This window comes from Corvus moneduloides, chromosome 5 (assembly GCF_009650955.1).
Source record: "Corvus moneduloides isolate bCorMon1 chromosome 5, bCorMon1.pri, whole genome shotgun sequence".
Lineage (NCBI taxonomy): Eukaryota > Metazoa > Chordata > Aves > Passeriformes > Corvidae > Corvus > Corvus moneduloides.
The window spans coordinates 49,395,436-49,415,439 of NC_045480.1; the positions used below are offsets into that span (position 1 = coordinate 49,395,436).

The 20,004-nt window shown below is 36.6% G+C and overlaps 1 protein-coding gene across 1 annotated transcript in view; it reads right to left on the reverse strand.

Annotated features, from left to right (window-relative positions):
* Positions 1 to 704: 704 nt before the first annotated feature.
* Positions 705 to 20,004, reverse strand: part of PDGFC (platelet derived growth factor C) — a 124,098-nt gene continuing 104,798 nt past the window's right edge. Inside the window, exons 4-6 of the mRNA XM_032109821.1 lie at positions 8,625 to 8,832; positions 3,011 to 3,228; positions 705 to 2,350 (exon numbers count right to left, since the gene is read on the reverse strand). Of these exons, the coding sequence (XP_031965712.1) occupies positions 2,234 to 2,350; positions 3,011 to 3,228; positions 8,625 to 8,832 (543 nt within the window). The 3' untranslated portion in view covers positions 705 to 2,233. The remainder of the gene's footprint in view (positions 2,351 to 3,010; positions 3,229 to 8,624; positions 8,833 to 20,004) is intronic.

The following is a 20,004-nucleotide window of genomic DNA, read 5'->3' on the forward strand; positions in this document are numbered from 1 at the left end:
CACAAATTTCTGTAATGGAATTACATTTTTTGATTCTTCTGCTGAATTATGATTCCAGAGGCTATGATTTCTGTCTTTACCTTGACTTGCTGTTCAAAAACTTTTTAAATAAAAAAAAAAAAAAAGGGGACAACATTAATGCAAAAACATCCCCAACATCCCTGCAACACACTTCTGGTCGAAGACTCAAAACTCAAGTAAACCAGGTTTCTTTTGTGACCACAATTCTGAATTCTGACACAGGGTTAATATTCAGACTAGATAATTATATGTCACATTTACACCAGATATTTTTCTTATTGAGTAGGAGTTTGAGGGTGGGGACAAAATAAGAAGCCACCTGAGTATTTTCCAGAACTGGTATCAGAAAGTCATACCAACTTGCAAAAAACCAAATTTTCATCAGAATTCATTTTCACTATGGAAACAATAACAGAAGATGTTATTTCAATCTGATGGCTTCACATCCACACAATTTTGAACATTTTGAATGTTTATACAAATAGCATCACATTAATTCCTCTCCTTTCTCTTCTTGTGGATTTCCAGTAATGCAGAATTAATAAAGCAACAGAATAAAGTCTTGGCAACAGAAATCTTCTGTTTCAAGAGCTGACTTTCAACATGGTAAGGAGAAAATCACCATCCTAACTTTTCCCATTGGATTGTATATTGACAGGTACAAATACGCGACCACACTGAAATATTTATTCTCCCAAAATTAGCATTATTACTTTATTTTGTGATTCATTACAATCTGAAAATCCAATAGTCAAAAAAATAAACTAGGCATAATATTAAAGCATTTTACAAGCAAAATACTTTATTGTTTCCGTTTCAATTTGCATAGGGTGGGATAAGTGTACTGGTTAAAGAATATAACATACAGAAGAACAATACCATAGTTCATCAAACTGCACTGCAGAGTGTTATGTTCCTGTGAGTGAACAGTACTTAAACAGCTATTTCTGCCAATGGAAAACCATACACTTCAACATTGACAAGGCTGCCTTCCCATGACCATGATGCATCATGACAGCTGCAAGCCACTGCTTTCTTGTCTTACATTGTAGGTCATTCTACTTTAAAGAAATTAAAGAGTTAAACAAGCCAGAATGCATCTATCTATGCTCATTTCTTCTCTACCTGAACAAAGGCCAGTATGGAGAGAGGGAATTTTTAAAGTCAGCTTCTGAAACCGGTTATAGTAACCTCTGTCTCTCATATTTTTAGTCTCATGGAGCTAGCAAGCTTAGAGCTTCATCCACACATCTCTAATATTACTGTGCATTCAGGTGAAAAACTGTACTTTTCACTATGTTGGAACAAACCACAAAGAGATCACGCTTCTTTCCCACTGTAACAACATCTCTGTTCCTCCAACTGTATAAATCTGGCTTTAAAGTCTCACAAAACTAAAAAATAGTTGATCTAGGTTGTAATAAAAAAAAAGAATATTAAATACCTTTGGTAAAAATAGATATATTTAACAAGTTTAGAAAAGCAAATAGTTATATTGTCAAAAGGAGAGTATAAAAATGTACACAATAAAAAATAACAAACACACAAACAAAAAATCATCAGCCATAGTAGTAAGAATGAAGGCGCTGTTCTTTTCAATGTTTGCTTCCTTAGCTCACGTTATTGTCCAGTCTTCCTTCTAAAAGGCAGGAGCTTTACTAGAGCATATGGAAAAATCCAGTCCTTCCTACCAGCATTAGACAAATTAAATTTAATTTGGAAAAAGACAGTCTGTTTTAACCCAAGTTTATACAACAGAGAATGCTTTGATTTAGAGTACGTAGGAGTAGCTGAACACAGAAAGATTTCAGGTGTTTTCAACCAGAGGCCAGATGTACTCGAGCTGCAGAAATGAGACAGCCAGCAGGATCAAGTCTCCATGATGTCAGCCTTCTAACTCTATTTTTACTCCCAAATTATAAATCCATGTATTGCCAAGAAAATTGTGGGGAACAACAACAATACATATATTTTAAATCCCTCATTGATGCCTTTCTCCCATCCTTTCACTGGGCCTCCAAACAGAGCTGTCACACAACATATAATCCCAGTTTGGCTTCTCCTCTTTTTAGAGCTCACTGTAAATCTTCAAGATGGAAGATCCCCAAAGCAAACAACTGAGATTACAGAAGGAGATAATGCACAAGCCCCATAATAGAATCAGCCATCGATTGAATGTGCTTTGAAAGAAAACAGCACAATTAAATCATGTTTATCCTTCAGTATTCCCTTTGCACACACAGTCACACTCTTCATGGTGTTCCAAGGGTACATCTGTCAATGATTTATGCAATCCCCGGACACCAATCCTTGGCTTCAGCTGAAGAACCTGAAGGAGAAGAAGCCAAGCATCAAGAAAACAGCAAGTGCTTCATCATACACCTAGACTATGACTTAGATTGCACTGGAAACACACTGGATGACATGAAGTGTATTAAAACTGAATTTCTTCATTAATTCCACCCACTCGTTACTATTTTTGCTTTTACCTCAAGCTGTTTACAAAATTTATTAAATCATGTTGAACATGATTAAATCATGTTGCTTTATCAAAGAAGGGTCTTGCAGTTTCAGATTTTCACTTAATTTTATTTAAGAGCAAACAGTAGAGTTAACCCAATTAATAATTCTATCATAAATAATTTTAGCTATCAATTTATAGCAATGGAAATGAACAAATATTTATTTCTTCATAAAGTTGATATCTACCACTACAGAAAGATGAACAAAAGGTATGGTTGTGATGTGTCTGAACCGCACCAGTAAATACCTCAGAAATAAATTAATAGTTGCAAAGAAAAGTATACTAACAAGGAATATTTTACTTTTTTCAATGCGGTATCTAATTAAAATGTGAAAAATATATTTACTAGAAGTGTAATAAATAAAATATTAAAATATTAATACTGGTGCACTCATTTTATTAAAAATAAACTCCTTAATTTGCTTTCAGTATTTCCAAACATGCAAATGTAAAAATAGTGCATACCTCATGGTATTTTTTGGTGACTTTTGTTGGCACACATTGGCACTCATTGCAGCTCTGTTGACAACAGGCACAGTTTCCACCACAGCGTTTCACCAGCAGGCACAGTGGCCAGAAGATGGTGTCAGTTCTCTTCAGCTCCTCCCTCAGGGACACGGAGAAGTTGCGAGGAGTGCAACTGTACAGCCGCGCCTCCTCCTTCAGGAGGTTCAGATCCACCACTGCAAAGAGACAGAGAAAATGGTGCTGTCCTGATTTGCAATCCAAGTTCATCTGTGGTAAGTAAACTTCACCAGTGCAGAACCCATGAGGAAGGTTCACCTTTGTGAATCAGGTTCAGCACGAAAGTATAATACTGCAGTTGCATGAATACCAGGAAACTTAAATGGAATGATTGCTGTTCACCAATTATTTTAAAACTCTGGCAAAGTTGGTTCAAATTAAAGCAAGATTTGACTACTACGTTCCAGTATGTGTTTCATCAAATCAACGCTAATGGAATTCACTTTGTTCACACTAATACTATGAGCTCCACTGTTGCTTACTAGAGTCGTTTTGGATTGGAGAAACACACACAGAGCAATTAAGAATCCTGCAAAATTTCAACAACTTTAATTCACTTGCATAAAGCATTCAAACTTCTTCCTTGTTAAAATTTCAACTATTGCTTCTTTGCTAAGGCATTGTTAAGTATAAGAAAGAATGAAACCATTCATATCTAAGCAGAAGGCACTTTTATGGACTAAGAACTTCAAGAAGTTGTCATCATCAGGGAATTCTGCACAGAATAAATAAGTGCACAAGATTGTATATCTATATAACTATTAGTAGGCTCCATTTCCTCCTCCCTCTTCATAGCAGCATATATATGAATTTCTGTTGCTTCTCTGGTTTCATTTTCTCTTGATGTGTCTTAAATAAAAGTTCCTCCTTGTAAGCACCTAACTCGAAATGCAAGTTAAAGATATTAATATTTGGCACCGGTTTCCCTATAAACTGTTTCCACTGTATCATACCATGCCAATGGTTGAACAGCAAGTTCATGAAAAGATCCAAAAGAAAACAAACTCCCTTAGGTTCATCTTAGCTGCATAGTCAAGAAATAACAAGCCTTGAAAGAAGCAGTTAAAATTGGAATTAAAAAAAAAAAAAAAAAGACTGGAAAAAAAAGTGAAAAGCAATGTAAATTGAATTTATTTCAGAAAAGTCAGACTATTATGATCATGATCTAGGATCTTTTGTCTGAACTGTTTTTCTCCATATCTACCATTAAGGAACAGAAGTGATGTCTAATTCACAGGGATACTACTCTCTTTATTAAAAAAAAAAGTGAAAGAAAAAAGGTAAGGTCCTATTGAGATGACTAAAATAGAGGCCCCGACCAAAGTGGCAGAGATCTTTAACCAACCATTTTTAAGCTAAATCAAGAAAAAACTAGGGGGAACAATATGCCAGTGCATTAATATTCCTTAAAAAAATAATTTATTGTTATCCATTCACAAATAAAAAGATATGCAATAAAGCTAAAACAAGTTTCTGATCTGAATTACCCTCTAGAGAAATACCTTTTTTTCCCCTCTCTACTATGTAAAGAGCCTCAAGAGGTCATCAAGGAGAACTTCAGCCTATCAAGGCAAGATAATACCTCTTAATTCTATTTAAACACGTAAGACATAAAAAAATCTAGACGCTGTATTTCTTTAGCACAATTGCTCACTGGTGGTCTCCCAGGAGCAGATCTTTGGGAAGGAATTTCAATCCATGTTCCTTCAAACATTTCTTTTGCAGGCCATATCCATATACTGGCATCCATAAGTAAGGATTTATTGTTGTGAAAGGTCAGTTAAACACACTGAAGCCTTTTCTTTGCTTGCACTCACAGTGAATGCCAAGCTGGGGCACTTCATTCCGTCACTATCGGGTTAACATAGGGTCCTAAACAAACAAACTGAATTTTAAGAGGAAGGAGTGTGTAATAACTCCAATAAAGTTACTGATAGGACACCAGCCTGCCTCCCACACTGCAAGAGCATTCCTTGGAGAAAGTTGAGAAGGGAGCAGAGGAAAAGAGAGACAAAACTTCCGGGGGAGAGATTCACTGTGAGAAATCAGAAATTATTTAAGCCCTTCTGATCAGCTAATAGCTCTAGGCTGAGTCACTTAAAGGGTGGACGTGTCTACCTCCATTAATCAAGGACTGTGGACAGGAATGGAGTACTTCTTTCTTCTGTTACGTTTTCAAACATGTAATAAGTGAACTGTCTGAATGAGGATAAAATGCCTGAAGCACACTGTGAGAAGTGCTAGTTCTGCTAATACTTTCTACTGGAAGATTGTTTCTGCAGAGACTGATATGCTTGGTGCAGTGAGTTTGAAGAAGCTAAGCTTATGTGCTGCTCAGCCCTTCACCATGAGATATTGAAAGTGGAACCTGGGCACTGACACCTCTTCCAGCAGGCCCATGGAGCAGAGGGAGAGAGATTCTTGTGTGTGGATGTCCTTCTCTGCTGCCTCCTGCCTTCTGGCAGCAGCAGAGAAATGCATCAATTTCCATACCTACAACTAGCTGTAGTTCTAGAGAAAAGGGCAATGCACTAAAATAAGCAGCATGTTACATATTTTGTCACAAGAAAGGAATTAATTTGAACTCAACCCCTCAGACCTGCAGACATTAATTTTAAAAGGGATCTGTTGGAGAACACACAGTCAGCTCTTAGCAGATATCTTCCAGTGTGCTTTACTGTTAAAACAGGCTTCAGGAGAGATGAACAAATGTCATGTTTGATTTCCATGCTTTAAAATGTACTAAGGTATATTGCTATGATACCTCACAATGAACCCTTGCCCTACCTTATGTAATTCAATTTCATTAAAAGGTCTGTGGCAAATTTATCTAGTGCTTATATAATCACTTCTTTGAAGTGTGTGAATGAAGCTGTTATTTTTTCAAAGAGTAGCTGTCTGTTCAAAATTTATTTTAACACACTGTGGGCATGAAGCTAGATGAGAGAATGTATATATTCCCCTAAAAGTGTTTACTTAACCACAATAGAAGGTTATGTGGATTTCCCAAGTGCACTGAGTTACAGTACCTGTTATAATGGGAACATTTAAACACTCCTTCAACTCGGCTTCCACTCATGTATCATGTTTGACACAACATTCAGGGTTCTTTTGTCTAGCACTAGCTCAGGAGGAGTGAAAGGCTCTGCAGTAGCACATAGATGGGAAACACTAAAATAAAAATAAGAGAAGGAGAAAAAGGGAGAAAAAATGTAGACGAAGGTATGCCTACAGTAAAGTGCATTTCAAGAATGTGCCTTCACTGGCACATGCAACTGAACTAATCCAGGTTCACATGAGCCTGAAATTAATTGCATTATGCAACTGGCAATGCAATTTTCTGGCATCTTCCGGGATGTGTATTGAGTACCACAGGGAAACTTCTTTCCCAAAACATTTTTCCAGCTGGATACTGCTCTCAAAGTCAATGAAACAAATTAAATTCTGGTTGGGGCACTTGTGTGTGAGCACAGATAGCAGCAGAATGGTTTTCATTCCTAAGCACTTTGGAGATGTTGCTGGGAATCTAAGTTTCTTCCTGGCTTCTACAATAGGAGCTGTCATAAAATCTCAAGCAAGAAGTGGGGTATAAGAAAAAAAAGTCACATAACTGTATGAAAAACACAACTGCTAAGGACTATGCTTTGATTGTGACTATTTTTTTCCTCTTTAAGGAGATTTTGGAATATGATCTAATGATTATACATAGATTCCAGTGGGAAGTGATGGGATAATTTTTTTTTGCACTGCAAAATATATTTTATTTTTAAGCATTTTTAATAGTATAGAAGGATTTAGGACTACATTTAGACATCAAAGCCTCTGAACTCGGTATTTCTTCTTTTTTGACTAGTAGTTTTTGGAAGCATTTTATCCAGAGAAAACATCAGAGACAGAAGTTCTCTGGAATTTAGGTTGTCTAAATATAGTCTTTTTCATACAAATTATTAAGTAGGAGTAGAGGACAGTTCTCCATGTAAAGTAAGATACACTTTTAATAACATGTTTATGAAAGCAGGACAGTAATTTAGCTTTTACACTGAAACACTGTAAAAATGAAACTGATCTAATCATGAAATCAAAGAGTTTGAATAAAACCAAAAATTTTAGGACATGCTCTTCCCACAAACATTTCTTAAAAAGGTTTTGAAATACGGCAAACATGCTGCTTGAGAGAATAACATGGGGAAAAAAAAGAAAAAAGAAGAAAAAGGTTTTGCTTTCCTATCTATTGAATAGTCCTATGGCATTTCAACTGGACATACTTTCCACCTCAGGCTATTATATTACAGACTCAGTAATGCAGTCTGAGGGTGGTCCCTCTAAGACAAGTGTGGCAATACCATGATATGTTTATTCAGTGGAAAAATCTATTTCAGCATCTAATTAGAAGTCTTTAAAAGATTTACTCTGATAGTTTCTTTCTAAGATGTGTCTTGCAGGGAGTTGCTTTTGTCTGTATAGATGTTATCCAGCACTTGCATTTTGTTTTTCTCCCACTTACTGTGTGCTTATGGCATGCATTTGGCAAATACTGAATCTAATTAAGGAAGTGTTAAATGACTATCTGAGGACTTTTAGAGATATTTCTTCCTCTCTGGATCCTAGTTTAGCTGCTCTATGCACAGCTATAGCAATATAGATAGGGTACACAAAGGATGATTTTTTGGCTCTGATCTGAGAATTAACTGTCAGACCCTTACATTTCAGCTATGAAAGGTTCTACTTCCTCCCTTTTCTTGCTGATCAGATGATAACCTAGTTTACACCACCAACAGGGAAGTCTGTTCAGTTATGCTCATATGTCTTCCTTTTCATGATGGATGGTGGGCAAGGAAGGTGGTATTGCCTTCATGCTATTCATCCACATGGAACCCATAAACATGAAATAGTGGGTGGTATCGGGATGGCATGCGGCAGGAAATTCATGAGTGTAAAATGCAGATGGAAGAAAATGACTTGCTGATCAATAGATCTACAAATTTTGAAAACACAATCTACTTTACTTCTGATTAAGTCGACAACTGCATGATCAACCCAGACATGGACACATGGTATTTCCTGCGGTGTCATCAAAGAGAAACATTTAGGTAATTGCTCTCAATTCATTTCGTGTAGACACTAGAAAAATTCTAGGGAAATAAACAATTGGTCCCATGATATAAGAAGTGTAAGACATTACCTACCCCAAATAAAAATACAGTTTTTGCTCTCCATAAGAAAAAAGAAACCCAAAAAATTCAAATATGTTACCCCATCAAGATGCCCTGCTACTCTATGGAAATAAAGATCTCACAGGTTCCCTACAGTGTTTGCTTCTTTTCTTTTTGCCCCTTTGCTGCCTTATCCTGCTAAGTTCCTTTGAGTTTTGAGTTTAGCTATTGTCCTTTTTTAAATAATACAATGGTGAGGACAGCTAACAACAATGATATGTGGTCTCTTTCTAACATATTCCTTTCTTGGAACCAAAACTCAAGGTGAAGAATGCTCTTAATTCTTTGTCAAGAAATCATACCCGTAGAAAGCTGCAAGGCCAGACAGAAGAGTAAGTTACCTCTTGATTTCCTCCCATGAATATATGCTTTCCCAAGAAGTTGCCACGTTGGCCTGTACAAATCTTCCAAATCCAGTTGCCACCGATCTGGTTCAAGGTACCGGATAAGGTCTTCCACAGTGCTAAATCCAGCAACAGCATTGTTTAGTACATCCAAGGGCAAGGCTGATGGGGGTAGCAAGGATGGGCTGGGTGCTTCTGTGTGGTGCTGCAATCAAAGCCAAGAGAAGAGCACCAGTCAGAGGGTTAATGGATCTGCTCTGACAAAGTGCTGTACTTTACCAAGTTACATAGCTGGGAAAGTTTATAAGTGGATAGCTTGTTTCCAAATACAGTTTATCTAATAAGACAAATGACAAGAGTCAAAAAGTACCTAATTATTCTTTAGCAATAATTGTAAACAAACTTCCACTACACAGTTTTCCTACTTCTTACATTTCCAGCCTTGCAGCCAGCATGCCACTACACCTGTCCTTTGAAGATGTTTACTGAGTGACGGATGGGACTTTAGAAATAGAACAAAGGGTGATTTAAAAGTATGGCCCCATTACAGGCATTTCCCGTACCCCTCTAGGAATCTGAAACATTCCACATTCTGCCTTTCCTCAGAAACTTAGCCACAATCTTTGTCTTCTTGTGCTTCAATGCAAAATATTAACATACCCCAGTATGAAGACAGCAAATATTCTTGCTCTCATCTATAGATAACAAAAAGCACCAGATGTGTTTCATACAGTAATAAGAAATATGTTTCTGATTAAACAGTAATGAACAGAATAATAACAACATCTGGCATAAGTAAAATGATTTCTCCGTTACGAAGAGAAAAAAATGTTTCAAATGAAATCAAAAGTATTTAAATGTTAAAATTGAGTCCTGAGAAAGTACTTTACCACAGCACAAATCTCACTGACAAGCTCACTGGACAGGACTACTTAGTCACACACAATTCAAGCAAAGTGAGGCGTCTGTTTTTGTTCACTCTACAGTCTGTTTTAAAATTATCCATTAATTTGTATTTTCAAAAGAATTTTAAAAGGCAGGAAGGGAAGCCTAAATAGGAAGCTGTTTCTGCAGCCCTGTAAGTTTCTTTAGCCTTTTCTGTATGCAGACATCAATGCAGATATTAATGTCCAGAGTACTGCACCAGAGCAATTCATCTGGATCATGTAAGACAGATGCAGAAAAATTTGAATATGCTGCCAGCTTAGGAGATGGGAAGGACAAGAATATGTGTTTATATCAATATCTATATTTAAAAATTCTCGTACCACTTAGTGTCAAAATGGCACTCTCAGCACTGCAATGTGAAGTGTATATATACTGTAATTTTTTCAATCTGTAATGTCAGATCAATGGTAGGTATTCATTTACCTTCACAAAATGATCAGAGAAATTGATGAGAAATGTTAACAGTTATGCTGGAAAAAAAAGGTTTAGTAAAATAATTCTTGCAACATTCCTCACTCAGCAGAAGTTTTCTAAAATATATATGCCTGTGGTAGCTGTATTCCATACCAATAATGATATTTATTTTTTGTCCTCTAATTTCTATTAAATATGCAGTTTTGGTTTCAGCTAAATGTGTGGTTGAAAGAGCAGCAAATGGAAGTAACCACCACAGCCTTCCTATTTTTTGCTTCAAGGCTTTCCCTCTCTACAACCTCAAGAAATGCAGCCACCAGAACGATTTGTGCTGCTTTTTAACTGGAAGTCTTGCAAAAAGAATACAAAACATAGATTAAGTGTGCTGCTACTATTAACTTTACCATATTTTCATCTTGCTAATCTTTTCCAATAGAGTTGGTGAAACAGTTGTTTCCCTCCCATTCTGGATGAATGCGGTTTTAAAAATATTAAAATATTTCTTTTTCTCTTTTCTCCATTGCCCACATTAAAAATAGCAACATGTTGATTCATCTATTATGTTATGATAATAAAGCAACAGATTCTGGTCTGTAATTTAAATAGTTGCTCTTAGCAAAATATGCTACTCAGCAAGCTTCAGAACAGTGCTGTGACACTGGAACTCGGATGGTCAAAAAAATAAACATTCCAAAATTTTTCTTCCTGTTTTTCTCCACAGTGATGTAACAGTCACATTTCCTGGTTTGAAGGTGCAGGGTTTTACTAACGTGAAAAACAAAATCAATGGCAGAACTAATAACTGAAGCAAAAAAAAAAAAAAAAAAAAAGAATCCTCTATTTTGTTTCCTTCTGAAGAATTTACCTGAGCGTCTTACTTCTGGTGGGATTTTTGTTGCCAGAAAAACAGGTGGATTCTAGAATAAAATGCATTGGTCTAGAATCTATTTCCATATTTACAACTTATAACATGCACTGCTAAACAGTACATTTGTAGCAAGTAATCACTCAGTTTATGGTACTCTGGGCTCAATGGTCATTTGCCTGAGTTAAAATGTTGTGAGGATATGGTGAATCATTGCACTTAATGGTAACACAATTAAAGTTGCCATCACTTTCTAGTCATTCTCATGGCAGCCCAAAACAGAAAGAAAAAGTAATTGAAACAGCAAAATTATACAACTTTGAAGATGAATGTTTTAGAATAAAGTCATTTGAATCTCAAGATTAAGAATGTTTTTTCCTAATAATCTTTACAGTTAGTCAATTTATATGACAGTTAAAATGTACCAAAGATTAAAGATAATTGATATAATAAAGCTATAAATGCTGTAAATTGTATTTGTGACATAACCTTTATGAAATCTCAATTCAATAAACTGTTCAATATAAATGGTACTTCTAATTATATTCTACATTGTTTTTACTTGCTAGTAGGTACTACTTATTTTATAATTTAAATCTTTTGGACAGAACATCTAGGGCAGCATAAGCGGTACTCCTTCCAGTGACTAAAATTATACATTGGAATTCTATACAATTTATGATCTCACTTGACTTTTTCGAAGTTTGTCATCTATAGGTAGTGTTTACACATGCAGTAAGGTTTTACTCTCAGAGAGGAAAGGAGAAATGACTTGATACAAGAAATGAAAACTCAACTTCATTGATGGTACACACCTTTTAGAACAAGCAATACAGAACTTCAGCATAACTCTGAAACGTAACAACATAGCTGCAACTTAGAAATGCTGAAATGCTTCTTACCTGAAGCTTTCATTCACTTTATAGGAAGTCCATCACTCCTGTTGCAATTTAATCTACATCTCTCTAGGCAGTCCTACTCGGACGCCTCACTCCACCTGCGTGCCTGACACACACTGGTGTTTTCAATGCACTCTCTGTGCTGGGCTATGACACCAGTACTCAGTGGGTGTCAGAGAGAGAAGCCACTTCACTGCAGAATGGTGGTGTGGAAGCCTCCCAGTAGGACCACTGATAATCTCTAGCTGTTTGGCTGCACAACTTTGATGGAGATAATGAAGATGATCTTATAATGAAGATGATCTTATAATGAAGCAGCCGTCTGTCAACTGCACATCTATTCTATAGATGGCATCACCTAATTTAGTCCACAGAACTTTGTCATGTCGCCACTAACGGGTCAGCTAGAAAATAATCAGGCTTTAACAGATTTATTTATCTGACAGGGGAGATATAACCCAAGACAAAAGACACTCCTGCTGTCCAAATATAGCAGCTCTCCAAAATATCTTTCCTGATGGAAACCATCTTCTGGGAAGTGATGTTCTCCAAGCTCTGCTATAATAAATACTAATTGACAGTAAACACTATTTCTGTCATAGCAACACATTCTCAACTCATACCAATGTTTTAGGTTTGAGATCACCTTCCTTATTTTTTTTTCCTGAGCATGAATAATTTCTGTCAGGATAGATTTGAAAAATACATGAAGTTCTCTATGTGATTCCTCTAGTAAAAAAAAAAATTCTGTGGTTTGTTTCTGTTTTCCTACCCAGGAAACAATTTCAAATTACTTTAATAAGCATAAATATGCTTAAAAGCAAGATAGAGACAAACAGTTGCATCTTTACTGTTAGTTAAAATGATTCAGGATGAAGACCAGAGCAGAAAACACTGAGCTTCTGCTGGCCTGTAAAACAGCCAAGAATGACAATTAGTGTTGGATCAAACAGAATTTTTGTCAGGTTTGTTTATATTGTATTTCTGTACACTTTGTGCACTTTGCTCTATCTTCTGTGCACTTTGCTCTATCAAAACAAATACCATACAGAAATCCCCTAAGTTGTTTACAAACATACAAGACAGGCCAATACACAAAATTTAGGCAACAGTTTAAGATATGGGCTCGGAAAAAAGGACAGAAATAATACTGACTAATGTCACAGGACTATGCAGCCCTGAACATAACACATAACAACAGCACCCCCAAAAAAATTTAGGGACTAAAATGCATCTTATGGTGCTCACAATGTTATTTGTGCCCTGTTAAAGGAATCAAAACTACCCCAATCTAGCCTCTTTCTCAAAGGGAAAAGAGTAGGACACTACCATAAGTAGAATCAGAAGTCAACCCTCACTGAAGCAGCAGATCTGAACAAAAACGTCAACAAACAGATTTAAAATCATCTAGTTGAAGTTCAAGTCTGAAGTATTATTCAGTATGTAGTCTAACTTGAAAGACTATGATTAATTTCTTGTTTTGACATATATTTCTTGTGTTATCCTGAGCACAGTATTTAGGCCAAACCTTCATAATGTAAAGCATCTGGAAGTACTATCTCCTTGCATGACTGTATATGTGGCTGCATTATAAACAAGAGGTAAACTTCTGAAAAAGAAGCATAGATCTGCAACAGCTAAGTCATCACAACTGAAAGCACAGCAGCTGCTAACACAAATACAGTTTTAGAGTCACTCTGGCACCAGGAATTTCGCAGCATACAGGTTTGTAACACTTGATCTCACAAGTTCTGTGAAAGAATGAATACAACCAATTTTTATTAGATATTCATTATCGGTTTACCTTGAAGAATCTAGAAGTGTGTTAGAGTGATACCAGGTATAAATTTGGATATGAGACTGGATATTATAACCTTTTCTGTTTGCCACTATCCATCTGTTCTTTCCTTGCACTAACCTGCTCCAAGGATAAACAATTTAGAACATAACAGCACTGACCTACAATCTACACAACATCAGCTTTTAAGCACTATCATGACCTAAGAAAAGCCTTTATATTGCTCCTGTTTCTTAGGATAGGACTGTCAAGGTACTAACACTACGCTCTTCCAGTTAAAGGAGAGGCAAGAAATAGTATTGTTACGTTGCTGCCACCAGGAGTGAGGAATTTCATGTTTAATAATGCAAGCACTAAGTTAAGACTGGAAAAACAAAAACAAGTGAGTCAAATACTTGGCATGACAGGACACTTACAAGTATTGAATAATATGTCTAAAATAATTACCGCCCCACAAAAGAAATCCCCACTTTTTTTTTTTTATTTCTTGTCTTGAAGAAAACACTGTCAGGCAGTTTCTGAGTGATGACCCATTCATCAGTTGGCACAGTTCAGAGAAACTAATAAACATCAGTGTAGTTTAATCAAACTAGAAGGGACCCTATAGGAAACCTCAAAGGAACCTACTCTCTTCTGAAACCCAACTAGGATCAGTAATTTGAAAGAAATACCATATTTCTTTTAATGAAATATCCTTAGAGCTTTTTTAATTATTATAAAAGAACACTTCAAGTCCCGCTTAGATTTAAAGATATGCTTTTGAAACTTAGAGTACATGCACATTCTTGTAACATGCACAATAAAGAGCCTGTTTTCTTCCTTTATAATCACAGGTAACCCTCCTACTTGCATCATTAGAAGCTATGAGAGAAAGCAGATATCCAACTCTTCTGAGTTTGCCCTGAGGACACAAATTTCTCTGCGCAACAATAGCTCTTTCTTTTCTCCCGTAAGTACATGCAGTAATAGGTGTGAAAAGCCTCTAGAAATCCTGACCTACCTGAAAAAGCACACACTTACTTGCTTGCATACATGCAGTACAAAAAAAAGCACTTGTGAAAGTCTCTCATTTGTAAAGACATCTCTGTACAACATAAACCTGCACCGCAGCTATGAAATTATTAGTCCTGTTCAAGTTGCAAGGCAGAAGGAAGCAAGATGATCTGTAGCTGGGCAAGTTCCAGGCAAAACCAGGAAGAAGGCAAGGGTGTTTATTGCACATGGCAGAGATGGAAGTCAGGAAGGCTGCCACAGCTCCCATCTACTGCAGCACTTTTTACTGCTTTAGCTGAAGTTACTGTCACAGCAGCAAGGATAGTTGCATGAGAGGCACATCACTCTGGGGCTGCTGAGTAGGTAGATCTGGTGAAATAAGCTCCAGTGGCACTGAATTAACATCCCTCTCCTTCAGTTGCCCTTGCTTCAGGGGTGCAACTTCTGCCAGCCAAATGACACACAGGTAGGGGTACCAGCCCTCCTCAATTTAATCAGCTTCTGCAAATGAGAACCAGACTGCAGGATGACAGCATCCCTCTTTCCTGGGCCTCCAGCTCTCTGCCTTTCACAGGCTCCCTAAATTTTCTGTTCCTACAGTGTGCTACAGCCTCTTACCAAAAGCTTGTTCAGGCTCTCTTCACCTGCGTGCAGGGTTTTCCTTTTATCTCACTGAGGACCTCATTTGCTGAGAATCCATGCATGCCCTTGCACCAATTTACATATTAAAGCCAGAGATGGCTTTCCAAACTCTAGATCCATATTTTTGTTACTGCAGTTTGAGGGTTGCTTTCCGAATAGTGTGTAGTTTCTACTCTCCAAAACCACCAACAGGAGAAAGATCACAGAGATCACAAGGGAAAATGAACACATTTGTGCCTTTCTGGTTTTGCCTGTCACAGGTCAGAATAAAAGAATAAAGATGTGCAAAAATCACGTTGGCTAACAGTCTTATAGCTTAATTAACAGCATAACATTTCCTCAGGCTGAACTTTTGAGATAAAAAGGTTTTTGAAAATGTTTAAATATTCCCCTAAATAGAGTTTCTGTGCAGTTCACAGAGGAGGCCTGGAATTCTAATTGTGCTGGAAACAACTGCAAGGTGCTCCCAAGGAAGCTAGCAGCATGGAAATAGCACAGGATGTCACTAATCATCAGTGTTCCTCTGGCAAATTGCACCTTTCTGCCTGAAGTGTATGCGTACTGACACCTTTTGGAATAGACAGTACAGGTGTGAGGGACATTCTGTGAAGACGGAGATGACACATCTAGAGCTAGTTCATTAACTCTCAAAGGATGCCATCAATAGCAATAATCTCTGGAAGCCGTTTTCAAAAAACTTTAGTGATTGCTTAGTTATAAATTTCTATAATTATGTATGTATACATAAATAGTCGTGTTTATATACGCATAAAAATACATTTTGATTTTTCCTGTGACCACATATATCAGTAACAAGCCACACTAATTCATTTAAAAGGCAAAAAGAAGAAAACTAATGCTCAGCACTGTATGTATGGGAGATCTTATTGTCAATACACTTCATCATGACAATTTTAGAGGTTTCTATTCCTAGGAATAATATACACAGAGACAACGATCTTTCTTGGATGCAGTTGCATGTTATTGATTTTTTCAGTGCCATCTGGTAAGTCTCACTGAAGCAGCATGTGCTACTTCATGAGTATTTCATAAGCACTACAAAGTTATCTGCTTCTCCTTTACTGGAAGTATTCATTATTCTACAAAATGACCCAGTGATTCTTGTATTCTTTTGGGTAAGAGCTTTCATTTGCTGATTTATTCTTTCAGCTAATTAAGGAGAGAAGAACTGTATAAACAACTCTGCTTGAAAGCTGTGTTGCCAGCATCTTTGGCAACTGCAGCCATCTCAAACCATGAAGCAAATAACCCCTGCAACCCCCAGAATCCAGAAAGCTTGCAGATTCAACCAGATACGTGCAGCGGAAGTCAAATTCTGATGCCTTTTTTCTACCTTTGTAATGGGTTTTTAATTATATTTGCTTGCATTAGGAAATTTCTGGATGTGGTAGTGAATAGTATTCTAGATAGAAGACTCAAATAAATGCAAGAAATCTCACGACTTGGACGTATTTTGACTCAATAGGCAAAGACTCAGCCTTACTATTCTGAAAGCCGGACCTGATGAAGTTGAACTTCACTGGCTTGAACAGGAAGCATTTAAAAGCAAATACTTAGCCTGTGATAACAGTATAAAACAAGTTAAGGCATAGATTATCTCCAAGACAAGAAGCTTCAAAGTCGAATCAGTATGTCAGTTTTAATCTCAAGTTACTTCCTGAAATAATTTGTCTTTTTTATCATTTTCAAATTACTGTAGTTATACAAGCTAATTTTAGGTTTATTATCCCAGACTCTGGGTTCCTATTAAGTATACTTGTGGCAGAGTAACATTTAAACTATACCTACTTCCAAAATCTTAATTATTAGTGACCACTCTCTCCATTTTATACATTTCTCTCTTCTAAATGAGACTTTAAACAAAATTTAGAGTGAGCTCTCCCCACTCCATGTAACTATATATATATATATGCCACAAGAAAAAAATCTACCTTTTGCATCCTAGTAACAACTGCAAAATATTTTGGTTTCTGAACTTCAGAGTACCTCTCATTATAACATTTTCAAACCAGATTTATGGAATACATTTAAAACTATCTGGCTGTTCCTGTCTCATGCATGAGCATATGGAAGGACTACAACTGCAACTTTAAAAAGCAAAATCCCAGTAGATGATGTCTTGTACAATTTAAATGCTTAATAAAAATATTTAGTCTAATCCAGATCATGGGCAATACTAACATGTATATACACATTTAAAAGGGTATGAAGTGTATTTGTGTGTTTGTACAGATAAAGTACCTGCTGAAAATGACTGAAAGTAGACTGTGTACAGGCAAAATGAAGTACCAAAACAATGTACTGAAGTACAGTTTCTCTCACCACAATCTCATAAAATCTTTCTTTGGAGAAAGATCTTGTCTTGTGCTTGCAGCAAGGTGCTAAAGCAGGCAAATCCCCCAATGTCTACGAAATCATAACCTTCATGTCTGATAACATTTTCTTTTTTATATTCACAGGACTTTCCTAAACACATTAACAGCTGCAGTGAATCCTTACAAGGTGTGGAACGTGTGAGGGAACGTGCACCTTCTGTAAGTGCTTGCTACAAGTTCGGTCAAGTGACCTGCAGATGTCGGATGTTGGCTGCAGTCTCCTGCCTCGACAAACCTCTGTGCAGGACAGGTGCTTAATATTCACATCTTGTGGGACTGCTGCTGTTTTGCAAACACAAACCACTTTCCTAAGTAGTAACTCTGTCCTCCCTGTCTTAGTGCCTTCCTTTCAACTCTTCCTTATTAACTACTCATCACAGTATTTAAGGACATTTAAAGTTTATTCCCTGCTCAATCTAGCTCATTGTTAAGAAGTCATTGCAGCCTTGTACTCATTTTCAGAGCAGAATTCCATATTGATTACTTGCTGAATTTTCCAATAAATGTGATATTTTCTCCTCATACTGCTCTCACTGAGGAGTTAAAGTAGAATACAGAGACCCTTCTAAAACTATATCAACATTTCATTGCTTTATTACTTTCTGAATATACCCGGAATTACCTTTTTATGTTTCAAACATCAGCTCTTAAGGTAGCTTTGTTTCTGTTTTGTGCTTGAGCTGTCCTTGAGATTAAAGCAGTAGGGTATTTAATGACTGTTTTAAATAGTAGTGACATCACTTTGCACTAAAATATTCTTTCGTGGACATTCAAATGCATGAGTTGACAGCAAAGTAAGAAGTGTTTTTTCAAATGCTGGTATAAATAAACCCTTTACCTTCATTTCATGAATATAAACTTAAATGTAATTTTCTAGGTTGTCCTATTTTGATGAATGTTGTATTATACCTGCAATTCCCTTCTAGAAGGGAAATTTTATAAAGATTTATATATCAAATACTAAGAGCAAGAAAGAGAATCTCTCTTCTCAATATTTATAATGATACCCTAATATTTTTTTTTTACAGTTTATATTTAGTGTACAGAGACCCTGGCTCCAAAACTTAGCTGAACATCAGCAGAGCAGGATTCCACCTCAGCTTAGCTTCTTTCCCTGAAACTTTGATACCACGCAATTGCAGTATACGTACCTGTTGCAGGCTGAAATGTGGAACACTTTTTACTCAGTCAGGACAACAGGACAACCTGAATTTTCCTTAAAATGTGAAATTATCATCTAAAAGGAGGAATAACATTTTAGTTGAACTAACAGTAAATTAAGATCCTCAGTGCCCAAATGACTCAATGCAAAAAGAGATTCCCACAATCAGATTGCAGTGGGCATGTAGATGTAGTCTTAGGAATGTTTGCTCAGATCTTGTTGCAAATGCGCTTACTGTGAATATTAATCACTACATCTATAGACACACCTAAAATTCAAGCAGGAAATGCTTGTGTCTGTTACATCTATGATTTACAGAAGCCTTTTTTAAAATTTTCTGTACACAGAGCTCTAGGTCTTACTTGACTGACAGTAGCTGACAAGGAATAAATAGTCAACATAAGTGCAGCTGTTCTGAATAGAAAAAAGTTTTTGTACGTTCTTCTATGACAGGGGATATGGCCAGCCATAGTAAGAGGACATCATGTCTACAGACTTTTTTAAAAATTTTTCATTTTACTCAAAACACACACAAAACAACAGTAAGTGTTTGGAGTCAGGGAATGAACTGCTCTTTAAGTTCCCTCTAGGAAGTTCTCCACGGGAAATGGATAGGTGTTCTTAAGAAAATGTTTACTTATCCCAGCACATACACAGGAGGTTCATCAAACATTGAACACTAGGAATAACCATTTATTACAACTGGAAAGTGTATTTGTGAAGAACAATGAAAATTACTTCTACAGTGAACACTACTTTAATTTGATCCTTCAGTATACATGTTAAATTCCACAACAGCCTTCTGTTCATTTCATATCACAATAAAACGAACACACCCAACATTCCTGTACAGCAGACATTGCAAATCAGAGCTTGTCCTGCCTTGAAGGTAAAAAAGTCCTTGAACAAAGCATTACTTTACAGGGAAGGAACCTCATCTCTGTCCTCATGTATCCATTCTTGGTGTCATCAAACCCATTAGAACGGTAAAATATTTTAAGATTTATGAAGGAAAATGTTTTGCATTGTGTACTTGTCATATTTAGATTTGTTTTATATATAGCACACACATCAGAACCCGGAAAGCATGGTAGAGACTAGGGCTACATTGTCCACATACAGATTCTCACACCATTTTAACATGCCAGATTTCTAACTTGTGAGCTTGCTTTTATTGTCCTATACTGCTAACCATAATGTTGTCCTGACATACACTTAATTTCCAGCTGTATCACTTCTACCTATATATTTTCTTCTATC